Here is a 16596-nt window from a genome sequence, read left to right on the forward strand (position 1 = left end):
TAAGAGTTGAAAACACAGTTGCTGGGACTCTCACCTTTGAGATCGAGCACAAAATGGTAAGCAAAATATAGCTAATGCAATACTTTACTTCTGCAAGGATTTTCTTATAGATTTCCACAATGATTTTAAAAATATTGATTACATGCATACAAGAATGTTTCTATTTCATCAATTGCTGCCTGCAAGTTATTTATTTTTATGATGAGTTTGAGATCCTGATACAAGGTCATGTGATCAGAGAAATTAATGGAAAAATACTGAAGCTGCAGTTTTGCTATTTTAATCAATTCAATTCATTACATTTATTGAACTCCCTTTGTCAGGCACACAGAAAAATGAATGATCCTATATCTGATTCCAAGGGTCTTCCACTTAAAAACCTTTCTAAAAGACAAGAAAAAAATATTCTAACTACTGTAATGAGGGTACACACAATGCTAGGGGAAATAAGAATCAGATTGCAACTGATTGGGAAAATAAGAAAAGCTTTATGAAGGAGGACTTTGAGTGAGTACTTGAAGAATGTGTAGGACTACTCAGGCAAAGATGCTGGAATAAAACATCCCAGGAGGAAAAAATAGCATAACTAAGTGAAGAAGTCAGGAAAAATCACATATTTGAAGCAAACTACATGGGGTAATTCGTCACCACACAAAACATGGATGGAAGATAAACCTGGCAATATTGGACATATTTTGAATGCCAAAATCAAGTAATTTGGGTATAAGTAGGCCACAGGAAATCTCTTTTGGAGCTTATACAGAAAAACACATTATTGTGACTTTTATATGGAAGACTAACATGACAGTAGCATACACGTAGGTGAGGAGGGATAAAGTCTGCACCTAGTAAAGCTGACATCGCAATTTTCTAAAAACTTGTGAAAAAAGGGTGAACTGAGTTGGTGACCATGGAAATGGAGATGGGAGAGCTATTCTTATCCGTAAAAAATACTTATCTCTTAATAATTGAAACATCTCTTTTTTTCTCTTTAAATTCCTCATTGGCAGAGATTACTGGCATGCTAGGAGAATGATAAAACAGTAAATATTTGAGGTTGTAACCAATGTTCTAGAAAAATATTTTAATAATATACTATCATTAAAGTAACATATGGATGTGTGCATGTTTATCAATTAGTTCAAAATATAAAATCACTTGTATGTCTTTGTTTTAAATTTGTACCAGACTTTGTTTTTTAAAGAAGTTTTAGGCTTAGAGAAAAAAATGCACAGATAGTTCAGAGAGTTTCTATGTATGTACTCCCTCCCCTCAACAGACAAGAGTTTCTTCCATTATTAATATCTTGGATTAGTGCGGCACATTTGTTACAACTGATGCACCAATATTGATATGTTTCATTAATTAAAGTTTATAGTTTACATTATGGTTCGATCTTTTTGTTCTATGGGTATTGACAAATGCATAAATGTCGTGTATTCACTATTATTACAGTATTATACAGAATAGCTTCACTGCCCTGTAATATATGTCCTGTGTACAACCTATTCATCCCTCCTTCCCTCGTCCTACATCTGGCAACCACTGAGCTTTTTATTGTCACTATGTTCTGTCTTTTTCCAGAATGTCAGATAGTTTGAATTATACAGTATGTAGCCTTTTGGGATCGACTACTTTCACTTAGCAATGCATATTTAAGGTTCTTTCATGTCTTTTCATAGCTTACTAACTCGTTTCTTTTTACTGCTCAGTAATACTCCATTATATGGATGTACCACAGTTTATTAATTCACATATTGAAGGGCATCTTGGTTGGTTCCAATTTTCATTCATTATGAATAAAGCTGCTGTAAACATTCATGTGCAGGGTTCTGTGTGGCCATAAGTTTTCAATTCATTTGGGTAAATACCAAGGAGCATGACTGTTGGTAAGATCACGTTTAGTTTTTTAAACAAACTGTCTGAATGTCTTCTGAAGTGGCTTTACCATTTTGTATTCCTACCGGCAACGAATGAGTGTACAGGGTTAGAAATCTTGATTCTCATTTGATTTTTAGAATAGGGTTTTTAGGTAATGCGTGTATGGGAAAAAAGTCCTCAATTAAGGGACAAAAGTCCACAGCCAGTGAGCAAAAGCCTATCTAATCAATTCTAATCAAGTATATGTTGATTTTCAGTTGATTTTTAGTATAGAGTTTTTAGGTAATGCATGTATGGGACAAAAGTCCTTGGTCAGGGTGCAAAAACCCACAGCTAAAAAAGTATGCAACAGGCCATCTAATCAACTCTAATCACTGTTTAGATATAGTATTGTATACCTTAATGATTTTAGAGCTAACAGGTGGTTGACATACAGGATCTGTTAAGAGAAGTTAAAGAATTGCTGTAGGGAAAACTGGGAAAAAATATTTGCTAAGGGCAAGCTGTTTGTTGGAGGAAACTTTACAGACAATTAGAATTAGATTTAATCATAAGAATGTAACTTTTGCTTAAATCATTTAAGGAGAGGTTTCTATTTTAGATAATGATCACAGTTTGATCAACTTAGCTTTTCACAAATTACACTTTGGAATGTCACATTGCTAATTTTGATAATGTTACTAGTTTCCATTGATTAAGCTATACTTAGCCATAGATAACTTTTGTGACATTGCCCATGTCTTTGTGTCCTTTTGAAATGATTGAATCAACTGATTTTTCTTGTGAAATTTCCTTGTCTTTACAATAAAAAACAAGCTAACTTTGAATCAGGGCTATACCCAGTTTTCTCCCAGTAACAGAGGAGTTGCTGAGGTCCTGTTATCTCATTGCATTCATGTTGCTTTGAGTAATCCTTTTTTGCATCTCCATTACATAGCAAGAATTGTAACAAATAAGAGTTCCTGTTGCTTCACTTCCTCACTAGCATTTGGAGCCAGTGTTTTGGACTTCAGCCATTCTAATAGCTGTGTAGTTGTGTCATTGTTGTTTTAATTTGCAGTTCCCTAATGACATACAATGGGGAGCTTTTTTTTTCATATGCTACTCTGCCATCTTGTATATGTTCTTTGGTGAGGGATCTGTTCAGATTTTTTGTTTTTCTTTTTGTTTTCTGTATATTTTGGATATAAATAGTTTATCAGACATGTGATTTGCAAATACTTTTTCCCAATCTGTGGCTTGTCCTTTGTTTCTCTTAATAGTGTCTTTTGCAAGGCAGAAGTTTTAACTTTAATGAGTTTTTTTTTTTTTCTTCAAAGATTGTGTTTTGGGGGTGTTTCAAAGAACTGGCATATCATATGGATAAAGTATCACACAGGTAAAGCCATTCTGGCTTCCATAGATGGAGGTAGTGATTTATTGAGTGACCACCACCTAATTTTTCTTTGAGATGATAAAGACCCAGAAAAAGAGAGTTAACTGCTAATTCAAGCCCTCACTAAATGTACTTCTTAATACAATGATTTATCTTTTGTCGATCATTTTTATTCCTTTACCATCTTTCCCTTTCTTATTCTTTGAGGTGACTCCCATACTTCACATGAGGATGATTATTGTTCTATTCTTTTGAAATACATACAACGTTCTTTTTCCCCCCTTTGAAACAGATGAGTATATAAACACTTCAACTACTGTTTCTAAAGTGATATGTTCATAGCAGAAACTGACCTTGAAAGACAATCTAGTTCACTCCCCTTTTAAAGGACCACCAACTAATACCTCTACTGGAAGATTTCTTTGCTCTACAATCATGTTTTTGATCTGTATGACTGAAAGAATTATTGGCAAATTCCCAAATGCACTGAGTTTTATCATGATTTTGCACAATTCTTTTTATATTTGTACCTGGGAAGCTCAGTAATGCTAGATGGAAGTCATCTAACTAGGCAGATTGATTATCATCAATCTCAAAAGGGCACTGAAAATTACCTAGCAAGGCAACATTTCCATATCAAGCTTACTCTCCTGCTCTTGGTAACAACTATTGTCCATTTTTTTCTGCCTTAAACCTCCTCTCCTGTCCATCCCCATCTCCCTACACACACATTTTCATAAAATGATCTTGCTTGATGAAGCATTACCAAAGTAAAAGTATTAAACATGAACTCTCCTATCTTCCCATCAAAAAATCTGCAAACCTAGCAGCATCTTCCCTTCACTTCTCTATCTTCCTTCCTGTTACAGTGAAAATAATTCCCTTCCTCCTGTTCTGGTGATCCTATTTATTCTCTCTTACAAAATTATGCAGTTTTTGTTTGTTTGTTTTTTACTTACGGGATTATTGTTCTCTTGAATCTCTAAAAGGAAAGTCTCTCTTGACTTCATAATGACTACACGACAACTGCTCCACTATTATTATTATTATTATTATTATTATTATTATTATCATTATTATTATTATTATTATTATTATTTTCCTGCTTTAGATAACTTGATGCTCTGAAGTTGTTACCTATTAGATTCATTCTTCAGCCTATTTCATTCTGTTTTCAATGTCTGTCATTCCAGTGAAGTAACTCTTGTCAACAGCGTCTGTGTTGTGAAACTGAAGAGACCTCCTCCTTTCTTCATCATACTCAATTTTTGGATAGCATTCAATACTTCTCAACCTCTTTTAAAAGGACTTCCTTCTCTTGTTTCAGCCACCTTCTTAGGTATCCTCCCATCTCTCTAGTCACTTATGAGCATAATTGGATAGCTCTTTGTATTCCATCAGTGCATCACACAGTATAGACCTCTGGGACTATGTCACATGTTCTCTTGTCTCCCTACATATTCTAAATGATGTCATCTATTCATGTTACTACAATATTCTCTATAACATATATTCTGATGGTTTCCTGGTATCTCTGAACTTCAATTATACTCAACTACTGACTTAACATATTCACCTGATAATCCCTAAATCACCAAAAATTTACAACTTCAAAACTGAGTTCTCAATTTTTCTACTCAAACCTCTGGATTTCCACACTTTATTAGATATTATAATTTACTTTGTACTCATGTTGTTCAAGCCCAGAAAATTGGGAATCATCCTTTATTCTTTTGTTTTTCTTAGTTTCCACATTAAATTATCATTGGATATTACGATTTTATCTTCTAAAGATATTTTAAATCTGTCTAGTTCACTGCCAACACCATTGTTCAAGTCTCTGCCATCTTTCCCCTGGCCTATTGTAGTAGTCTTCTAACTAAAATTTATCGTTCCTTCAATCCATTTACCTAACACAGAAAATATGATCTGCTGAAAATATAAATTGGATCAGGTCATTCTCTCAAATTTTTACAATTTCCCATCATAAGTGGGTCCTAAACGAATGAAGTAGCCTAGGTTAATCATGGTAAACCACCAAGAGCCTGCTCAGCTTTGAGAGAGGAGCTATTAATTTGTTTCAGCAGATGTAGCCATGAAAGTATGTTGGTTTAAGTTGCCAAATATAACAAGAGAATACAAAAATCTGTGTGTGTGTGTGTGTGTGTGTGTGTGTGTGAGTGTGAGTGTGTGTGTGTGAAGTCTCAAGAGTTTGAAATGTTGGCTCCTATTTAAAAAAAAGAATACTTTGTGCTTAAAACAAAATATATCTTAAATCTGGATTAAGGTGAATGGCTGCCAATTTACCTTGCTGCAGAAGAGATCTAGTTTCTCCTTATCTCTTCAACTTCATTCTGTACTTTTTTCACCCATTTACACTCTATAACTGAGCTTCACTGATTTTTATTTTCCTGGAACAGCTCATCAAACTCTTCCTCAATGTAAGGCTCTTTCCTTCCCTGCAGGCTGGACACATAATTCTTCCAGTAAAATGAGAGTGGGATCTTCTCCAATTGTGTGTGTCCCCCCAAGACATCTTTGTTCTCTTATATAGAATATTGGTCCTTATTTTATTTTTGACTTCAGAATGCTTTTCCAAAATTAGCGATTACATCTTCATGACTTGAAAAATGCTATTTAATATATCATAGATACTTTGAGTAAACAGTTAGTTGTGAATTTTAACTAAATTATCAGGTCACAAAGATTGATTATGTTTTGTAAAGATGAATATACTAATTATCTTGATTTGATCATTATGTATTGTACACAGGTGCTGACATTCAACTCTGTACCCAATAAATATGCATAGTCAATTATGTACCAAGAATTAATAAATGATCATTAAATATTTTGATCATACTTTTTATATCTTTTGTGTGTGTGTGTGGCTGACTGATATGGTGATCTGAATTCTTGACTCGACCTTGCTGTTATCAACACCACATTCTACCAAGTGGGCCAATCACTAGCCCCATATTTTTTATATTTTTTATTTGTAAAATGCTACAGAGGACCAATAAATATTCAAGAATTTTAAAAAGTATTATTTGATAGTTATGTAAATTAATTAATTTACAGTATACTATATGCATTCTCTAGGTTGTTGGTAATCTTAATTTCAAATTAATAAAACATAAATTCATTTTATGATGAAGATAAAACATATTCAAGTTATGTTTACTTCTGAAAATACAAATAAGATGTTTATAGAACAGTTGCTGGAGGGTTTCAAAGGCATTATCTCATTTGAATCTTACCATTGTACCCCATGAGTTCAATTTACATATTACAGAAGAGGAAACTCAGGCAGAAAGAATTAAGCAATTTACTTAAGACCAGAAAACTAATAAGTAGCAGAATTTGAATTCAAACTCTTACCTTTAAAATCTAAATCTCATGATTTTTTTGCTTACTACCTAAGAAGAAATTAATGATATAAACTCCAATAAAAGTATCCTGATAAAATTGATGTATTATTTATCAGTTACTTTTAAATAATAATAATAATCTAGCTGCCAGTTTGAAGTTAACAGGTCTTCATTTCCAGATTATTAGTTATTTTAAAGATATAAATTAAAATAAACTTCAAAAAGATTAATAATAAAATAAACAATTAAAAATATTACCTAAAATCTGATCCAAGTCTCTTCCCATTTTCTGGTTCTCCTGGATCTGGACATAAATTGGAAGCTGTTTTAATACCTCCCTCATTTACTGTAACAGCAGAAAAAAAAAAAAAAAGAAACAAACAAACAAAATACATATGATTAGAAAATCAAGGATGAATTAAAAATATAAAAATGCACATAAAATGTATTCTTGTATTTTGTTATTATAATCACTATCATTTAACTATAGAAAGATAACATAATTTTATAAACTAATAATGAAGACCAAAACATTTTTTCCTATTTATGAACGTATAAGAAAAAAACGATGCTCATATTCAATGACATACTGTTCTAAATATTAATATTAACATCTAACACTTTATTAGTATCAAATTGCAGAATCTCTGAAAGCACATTCCCAGTGTCTCAGTTCCAGCATTTCCATTAATTGTTGGCTGGCTGTAAAGAAGTCACCAGTAGTTATGTCAGTGTCATTTGGGTCCCTGTTAGTTTTAAAATTGCAATAGAAAAATAAAAACCTATGGAAAAAGTTTAAAGTTATTAACACTTCTGTATTTGGTATGTAACAAAACAGTTCAGTCTGCCACTATTAAAGTAAAACAATGGTACAAATTACTAAGCATGTCACTGAATCATAATTCATAATACACATATAATACTGAAAGCCGGAATAATGGCTTCACCCTCAACCAATTCCTATGACTGTGTTTTACTCAGTCATTGCACATCATTTTTAGCAGTTTCTTCAGAGCACTCAATTATCGAAGGTGATTTATTCATTTTTTTCACTGAATGTGATCACATTGAATAACTAAATCCCCCAAATAAATTTTTTAGTGGGAAGATTATTAAACCACTTATTTTTGAAACATCTGAGTGATGTTGCTTTATAAATTCAACCTTACAGTGAACTGGAGAATAACTTCTATTGTTTTGCTCTTCACCAATTTGTTTTCTCTTTTTAAGAAAAGAATAATGCCTAAGTAGAGACTTCAGAGAAGAAAAAACCTAAACCTTGCAATGTTTCTTGTCCTACACTGTGGATTGGAACCAGCTACAGATCTTTCTGTAATAAACAAAAATTCCTGGTTCTATCCCTAGATATTCTACTGCAAATAGTCTAAAGTAGAACCCTGGGCATCAGTTATTTCTTGTTTGTTTGTTTTTGTTTTTTAATAACTCTCAAGGTGATTTTAATGTAAAATCAAAGTTGAGAATCATTGGATCTCTGGATCATTTATTTTAAATTGGTCACTGTGTTCAAATTGATTCATGAGATAGGAAAAATAGCTAACCAGATAATGGCCCAACAGTCATGGTTATGGTAAAGTTGTCATCTTCTTAATTAGATATGAAATTTTGCATTTGTTTCTATAATGCTAAAAAAATTACTTTGTAAGTATTGTCATCAATATCCTTCTTGTGAACTTAATTACATGCTCACTGATTGAAAGCATGTGGTAGTTTTGCTTCTTTTGGTCTTCTAACTTGCTATTTAAATCGTTTTTACCTTCTGAGTTTTTTGGCCACTCTCTTAATTTGGCTGATTCTGTAACAATGGAAAAATTTAAAGGTACTGACCCACAGCTCTCCATATTTTGTATTTCCCTCATGGCTTGAGAAATGACCTCTTTGCTAATAACTTATAATCTATGGTTTTGTCATCTTTTCCAGGCTCCTTCCTTGTTCCTTCAATGGCCTATGAGATAATGTGCCAAAATGCCCATTGTCATCTCATGTGTCTGCTCAAATTCAATTTAATCACTTTGATGCTTTTGTGACTCCATTATTATTCACCTCTAATCCATCCTGAATACTAGAGGAGGACTAAACCTCCTAAAACACAGTTTTTTTTACTGCTCAAATTTCCAGTGACTCTACTTCTTCTACTGCATCAATTGTATTTCTCATTAGTTACCAAGGTGCTTCCATCACTCAAATCCAGCTGCCTCTTTATTGTTAACACAGTTTTCCTGTTCAGACACACTCATTCCATGCATTTGTCTGTGTTTTATCCATGTCTCCAAGTTTTCCTTTCTTTCTCTTTGGCTATCAAAATCCTATCTAATATTCAAGACTCAGCTCAAATTCCACTTCTTTCAAAAGATAATACCTCATTTCTTTCATATTATTCTCTAAGTTTTTTTTTTTTTTTTTGCATAACTTGGAGTATTTTATTTGGAAAATTTTGTATTTAATTTCTAAATTATTTTATCACTTTATAAATTAATAGTTTCACTTACCCTTAGTCATCTATTAAAGAGATTATATACTTCATAAAGAGAGAAGAAAAATTTATAATTATCTTAATAGATCCATAAAGCCTAGATAGAGGTTAATATATTCTCAATAAATATATCCTAGTTTGATCGACAACACTGCAACACTGCCTTATATATTGTTTTCAGTGAACTGAGTGTTTTCTATGGAAAACATCCTCTTTCCAATCTTTAAAAAGGTTTTGGAAATCTTGTAGTATATATTATTAAAATATGACTTTTTTTGACATGGGTGGAGATGAGGAAAAGAGGTAGCATGACCTAGGTTTAATCACTTTATTATATTGCACTATATAATACAGATTACAGGGTAATATACAAGCAATTTGTGAATATTTTTTCTTAAAAAATAAAAATTAGAAAAATTCCATTTTTTTCCATTTCACCATCATCATTGTCACAAAAAGTAAGACTTTGTTAAATATCTTTATATGAATTTTAATGATAGTTAACACAGTATTATGTTTCAAGGACTATTCTATATACTTTATGTGTATTAACTTTTTCATCCTCACCACAATTAAGATTGTCACAACAATGAAGATTGTGAGGGTAGCTATTAATATTATACACCTCCTACAAGTGAGGAAACTGAGGCAAAGGGAGGTTAAGAAATGTGTCCCAAGTCATATTGCTAGTTAATGCCAGCCAGAGTCTATATTTAAACACAGGCAGTCTTATCCTACTCTTAACCTCTGACAGGAAGCTGTCTACAAAGCTTTCTGTTCAGAAAGCTCAGCAAGGAAGAAACTATGTCATTAACTAAAATTCAAAACATTTTTTCCATACATTTTACCTTAAAATGCAGAGCATAATAATTTTCACCACTTTCACCTGATTAATTCCATTTCTTATGATTTAAATTCTCAAGTTATTTCTGTTTGGAAGAATCATTTAAACCACTGTGTTTGGACATCTGCAACTGAGAAAAGACTTCCCAATGTAAAATGTAAAGATAATGGAAAAACTTCTGCATAGTACATGTATTTATTATTCTTTAATTATAAATGATTAAAATAAAAAATAAATTACAAACAAAATGTATACTCTTTTAGGTTCTCTGATATTTAGATATTTCACAATTACCCGTAGTTAAGTGATACTAAGATGTTCAAATGAAGTTAGTATTCATTTAATATGCTGTTTTCAATATATAATGCAATTGAAGCAATTGGACAGATTTATAATTTTCACTTCTTTTAATCTGAATAATAACATGCAGTATGCTATAAACATGAGTAAAAGTTCACGTATATGGGCTGGTTGCTGCCTCTTGAAAAGGTTATCAATTATAAAAAAGTCTTTTTGCTCTGGTCTTTAAGGGTTTTTTATTATTATTAATGCAACATATGTCCTTTTCCCTACACATCAGTGGAAAAGAGGTGGAAAGAATTTATAGGATTTTAGAATTTGAATTATTTATTTCTTATAACATTGAAGTGTCTTTGTTATATGTGTTTATAAAATATACTTCAGAAATCTTAATTAATTTACCATACTATTGCATGTTTTATCTTAAAAAATGCTCTAAAGCTAGTCAACATCAAAATATAATATTGTTATTATAAGTACATTTTATTAAGGTTTCTGATTTTATATAGCACATAATTTACTATAAAATTAAAATAAGTAGATTCTAAAACACCTCCCCATTGCCTCTTCCGACTACTTACATTGCAACTTTTCTCAGATTTTTAAAATTTAGATTTCCATTCCAACATATAAAATGCAGTGCTTTTGGATATTTTTTTGAACTTAAACATCATAGGTAGTGTGTCATTATTTTTAACTACCACACTTCTGATTCTACAGAGTTGCCTCTTATATTGTTTGCTTCCCAGTAAAATGTTGGATTGTTCAGGGCTGAGACTATATTTTATTTAACCTTTTTAGTCTAGCATGGTGCTGCCATGGAAGAATTGTGGAATGAATGGATAATATGAATAAATGAAAATATGGATTGGAAGAATAGAAAAGACAAATACAATAATTTATGGGAGGCTCAGTTTCTTTATAATTCCACTTTTGTATTCTTGAAGGGCCTACTAAAAAAGTTGGCAAGACTACTATTTCATTAAATTCAACACTTTAAAAAAATATATATATGTTTTTATTTTTTTAAATTTAAAAAAGAATTCTATTTTTCTTTTTTTTGTCAAACCTACCATTTTTAAGGAACAACAAGAAGGGATAGATAGGGGTTATTTAGATCTCAGGTATTAAAGCTGAAAAAAATATATGAATTAACCTTTAAACAATCAAGTTCTCCTCATGAACACTACTGGAGCTTCCCGAACTCCTGTTTATTCATTTCTTAGTTAAACTTTAAAGGTGCCATTGTGGGAAAACACTCTTTGGCAAAGTTTATATTTCATGTCCTCCATGCTTATGTTCAGTTCTGGCCCTTCCAGTAATAGAATTAATGTTTTTTTCAAAGAAAATTAGGTTGATTTTTTTTTTCTTTCAAAAGGTGAATGTCAGATAAAGATTGTCTTTCTTTTTAATTATTTTGCCCTGTTAAATAAATGATATTAATCAAGATGAGTACCCAAATGCTTACTTAATAGTAGATATATAATAAATATTCAAATTAAAACAATATAATCCTTTGCTACAAACAACCATGAGAGAATATAATTTTGAAACCAGTTATTAAATACTTAAAAAAAATTGTAGTAAAATCAAATTTAAAATGATGTTGCCTTGCTCTTTTGTGACTATGACGAATTTGCCATAAATATCTTGTTTTGGTTGAAGTGAGAACTATTTATATTCAAAAGTAAAATTTTTTTTTAAAAAGTATTTTTTAAAAAATTTAAATAAAATACGATGGGTAAATTCAAGATTTGTTTTAAAGTATAAGGTAATTATTAGCATTTTTGCCTCATCCTAACTTTTTACCTGACAATCTCAGAGCAAATATTCCTTAAAAGATTTTTTTTTTAAGTCAGAGATTCTTTTTATTCAGGTAAATTCCCTTTTTGTTCACCCACATAACCCATGTACAAGAACGATAAAAATAATCTGCATTTCCACTAAGGCAATACACAAACATGTGTAGAAAGTTATATACATTTTATAGTGCTTTGACAAATCCCACATTTGTTAGTATAAACAGCCTGAATTTTCCAGAACATCTGGAAATTTGAAGCAAGCAGCACATAAAATAACATTTCTGTAGACAAAATGACAAAAGGGCAAATCAATCCTATACCTGTAATTCTACTTAGAATTCCAAAATAAATACATGGGCCAGACAAAATATTAGAAAAAAATAGTAAACCTAATATTGAATTCTGCAAACATTTGACTTTTATTTCATGTTGACATGATGAAATATGATATGTTGAAATCATCTCACCTGGCATTTTTTTTTCTATTCACATTTTCTATTACAGGAAATATGTGTGTTTCCAAAATGTATTGAATAATTTATATATGAGTCATATGTAGCATTATTCATTTTCCTAAAAACACACAGTTATCAATTCTGAAAATGTTTTTAACCCTATGATTATATGAAAAAATCATATTTACACAGCTAAATACTTTGAAATTAACTATTTAGTGCTTTACATACGGGTGACCCAATTTGATCAGTGATTTCTTGTTGATATCTGCAGGATTTGGTTTAGTATTCTCAAGTCTAAGTAACAAAATATAAATATCATATTTTAAAACTGTGACACCATAAAATATTTGATAAAATAGAGGCCCCAAGTTTGTTTCTTGATAATTGACATGACAGCTCAATTTGTGTTATTTACTGTTTAGATATACAAGCCAATAAACATACAGGTAATAACCTTTTCTAAATAAAACTATAATGAATAAATTTGTTAAATAAATAGTTATAAATATATTTTATCAGGTGATTTTGAATTGAAGATATATAAAGTTAAAAATATATTCTTGTTGAAGAATAAAAAGTATTAACATATACATAATATATAATAACTACTGTCATTTACTATCATATCGTGTTATAAGTGACTTGATTCAAAGTTTCTAATAGCATGTGTATGAGCAGTGAGGCTGGAAATTTCTACCAACTTCTATTAAGTTCTACCACAAAAAATGCATAAGTCTACTAAGAAATTATTCCTTGTTTGTTTATGGTAATATACATGAATACTCTAATTCAGTTATTCTTTATCTGAGATTATTGAATGGGCTTCAGATGATCTATAAAGCCCTGAATTTGGAAACAGAATTGTGTATTTCAGGACATTTCATTAGATTTTCAAAAGAGTAACAATAAATAATTAATCAATTAATTAATTTACAAAAGACTGTTGACTCAAAGGATTTGAATAAATTAACTCACACTAAGAATACTTTTTTACTTAAATAAAAATTGCTATTATAAAAAAAAGTTCCTTAGAAAAACATTTTTGTTGAAATTTAGGGTTGTTCAAACAAAAATTCCTATAAGAGACCACCAATTTAGGATTTTCAGGAATTTTTACCTTACATCCTAGAATTACAAAACTTGACATTAATCAATACATCAACACATGAGATCAAAAGAGTTTTTTTTTTACATGTTGAAAATGGAATAAATTTTAGCAAAAAACAATCTGAGTTTGGGAGCTTGCCACTTTAATCCATGAACTAACTAAATATGCATTTGAATACAATAAAATACTGAATATTCATCATGCATGTTATATAGATATTAATGCAGTTAATTTGGTAAATACACAAATATTTTGATAAAACACACACAAACAACACAGACACCACAAATGTAACTCTTGCACTAGAGAAAGTAACAAAAAAGGAGTACACTCACAGATAGAAAACTTGTTGCTGTTGTCTTTCCCTGGAAACAATTTAAATCCTCTAGATTTAAAATCTATGGCCTTTTTCACTAGTTAAGAAAACAAACAAAAACATGTATCAGGAAATACAATTTTTAAATGAAATTCAAGTTAACAAATTTTGTTAGCATGAAATTATGCAAGTTAAAGACACTGCTTTCTTAAGCCTGATGATATAAGGTACCCAGAGAAAAATCAAAAAGGAAAAAAATGCAACATAGTCATTGAGGAGTATATACTAATCAGTATAGAATGATTTTATATATTCTATAGAGAGAAACCTGCGTGTGTGTGTGTGTTTGTGTGTGTGTGTGTGTGTATACACACACACACACACAGAGGTATTTTTTAAAACTATCCAACTTTTTCTATCCAAGCAAAATCTTAATACTTTATCATAAACCACTTGTATTAATCCAATTTTATGAAATTAAACTAGAAAACTAAAAAATGCTGGGGCATTAGATTAATGAAAAGAATTTAATAAACTTGATTTTTAAAATAAATTGTTACTTAAAAATTTAGCATATTTGAAATATTAAGACACTTTTAAGAAAATGGTAAAATTGGAAAACTTTGGAATAGATTTTCATAATTCTGCCAATAATCATTTCCATTCACTATCATTGCTATTGACTGTGATTGATGTCAGTCCATACTGTACAAAATGTATAAAAGTGAATTACAACTACTGGGAGTTCATCTAAAATACCTTGCTGCTACTTTTTATCTTATGATATTAAAAATTAATATCATAAAAGGAAAGGTATTTTATTGTGCACTATATTAAAATAAATATAACTGGGTATGCTAAGAAAAGATAGATACGTTTAAATTCAATAGACCAGCTTAGGAAATATTTTTAATAATAAAATATGTTAAAAATATTTTTCAAATAATTCAGAGGAAGGAAAAGAAATATTATTTCCTTTTAAGTATAAATCATTTAATTAGCTACAGTTCCTATGAATTTCTTAAAAAGTGCTGTGATAGTTCAGAAGGCTATTTAAGATTTTAAATAACACCAAGTGAAATAAAGAAAATTTACTTAAACGAAACCCCACTAATTAAAAAAATATATATGCAATCTGCCTAATGAGATATTTGAGTATCAACTATTTTTCTAAAAAAAATAAAAATAAAAATAAAAAATAAAAATCACATCATGAACAGGAATGCAAGGGATATATTTAACTTTCTCAATTGTAACTTAAAATTCTTTACATATTACTTATTATCAATTTTATTCTGACAAACAACCATAAATATTACACAATTAGGTTTCGTTCATGCCATAAAATTTTAAAAAGCAAAATTGATTTTCAGTTCAAAATAATCATTTCACTAATTCCGAATTGTCATTCTACCCAATTCGTTAAAATTACGGATATTTTATTGGTTTTGGAACATTTTAAGGTAATTTTTTTCTTGTTAATTTGAAAAGTAGGAAGCTAGAGACAGGGCTGAGCAGTTATAAACTATTTATTCATATCACATATTTAGAAAAAAAACCCAAAAATGATCATTGGAAAAGGAGTTAAGAGATCTGATTCTTAGCAATTATTAGTTGTGTGGTTTTGGACAATGATCTGCCTTTTCTTACCTTAGTTTTTTCTATTAAAATACTAAGTTAGGACTGCATGACTTCTCAGTCTCTTTCTAGTTTTAAGATTCTTTATCTGTGACCCTTATCTATAGTGAAAGAATAGCTACATCCCTCTCAAGTGATGCTTTTTGTTGCGATTCTCTTCCACCCCCACCCTCACCCCCATGGTAAACTAAGGTTTAATTCTACTGAAGTGTTCAACTACTCTAAATTTAGTTCTGCCACTTGTGAATTTTCCTGCTGTTTCAAAATACTTTTTAACAAAATTTGCATTTTGTATTTTCTGATATAAATCTAGATTTTGCCATTCCAGACATGAATTTTAAGTAGGAATCTACCTCTACTTTCCTCTGAAATGTTTAAGAGTTGACTTTCTAAGTATTACAAATGACTTTGAAGATTTCATGGTAATTTTAACACAAATCTGGAATTCTAAAATAATAAGGAAAATTAAATGAAAAGATTGTAAACCCAAAGAAGAAATCTGCAGAAGAAAATTCTATGAATCAGAGTTCAATGCTATAAATAGCATGTCATTAAATAAATGTGTGTGTTTGGGGGTGTATATATATGTGGGGGGAGAGGGACAGGATTATGTACATGCTTATAGCTAAACTTGATTATTTGGTTGGGTGAAGTCAAGGATAACACCTTAAAATAAAACAAGCCAATGCTTCCAGCTAACCAAGTTTCATCTCAGGCCAAAAATTTTAATTGCATTCCTGGTTCTGAAAGGACCTAGCCTTATTTATTTTTCTTTTTTTAAGTATCTATAAGACAATTTACTTTGAGTAAAAAAAAAAAAAAAATGTATTTTTAAAAGTAAAAACTGTAATAAATATGATACAGATGCAGAAGTTTGAATATTTGTTTTTGGAGATTAAAAGGTGTGAATGGATAATAATATAAAATCAATTTGAACATAAATTCCATTTAAAAACACAAAAAGTCGTGTTGAACGAATGTTATCTAAACCTCATCTAACTTGTATTTGAAT

At 30.3% G+C, this 16596-nt stretch overlaps 1 protein-coding gene across 3 annotated transcripts in view; it reads right to left on the bottom strand.

Annotated features, from left to right (window-relative positions):
* Nucleotides 1-16596, bottom strand: part of CSMD3 (CUB and Sushi multiple domains 3) — a 1171099-nt gene that overhangs the window by 707390 nt on the left and 447113 nt on the right. For 2 of the 3 annotated variants that reach the window (XM_063079088.1, XM_063079087.1), the window contains 2 exons: nt 13966-14043; nt 6886-6973 (listed from right to left, as the gene is read on the bottom strand). In XM_063079088.1, coding sequence (XP_062935158.1) covers nt 6886-6973; nt 13966-14043 — 166 coding nt within the window. The remainder of the gene's footprint in view (nt 1-6885; nt 6974-13965; nt 14044-16596) is intronic. The other variant, XM_063079089.1, reaches the window with a different exon arrangement.

The sequence above is a fragment of the Cynocephalus volans genome, chromosome 15, assembly GCF_027409185.1.
Source record: "Cynocephalus volans isolate mCynVol1 chromosome 15, mCynVol1.pri, whole genome shotgun sequence".
NCBI classification, from domain to species: domain Eukaryota; kingdom Metazoa; phylum Chordata; class Mammalia; order Dermoptera; family Cynocephalidae; genus Cynocephalus; species Cynocephalus volans.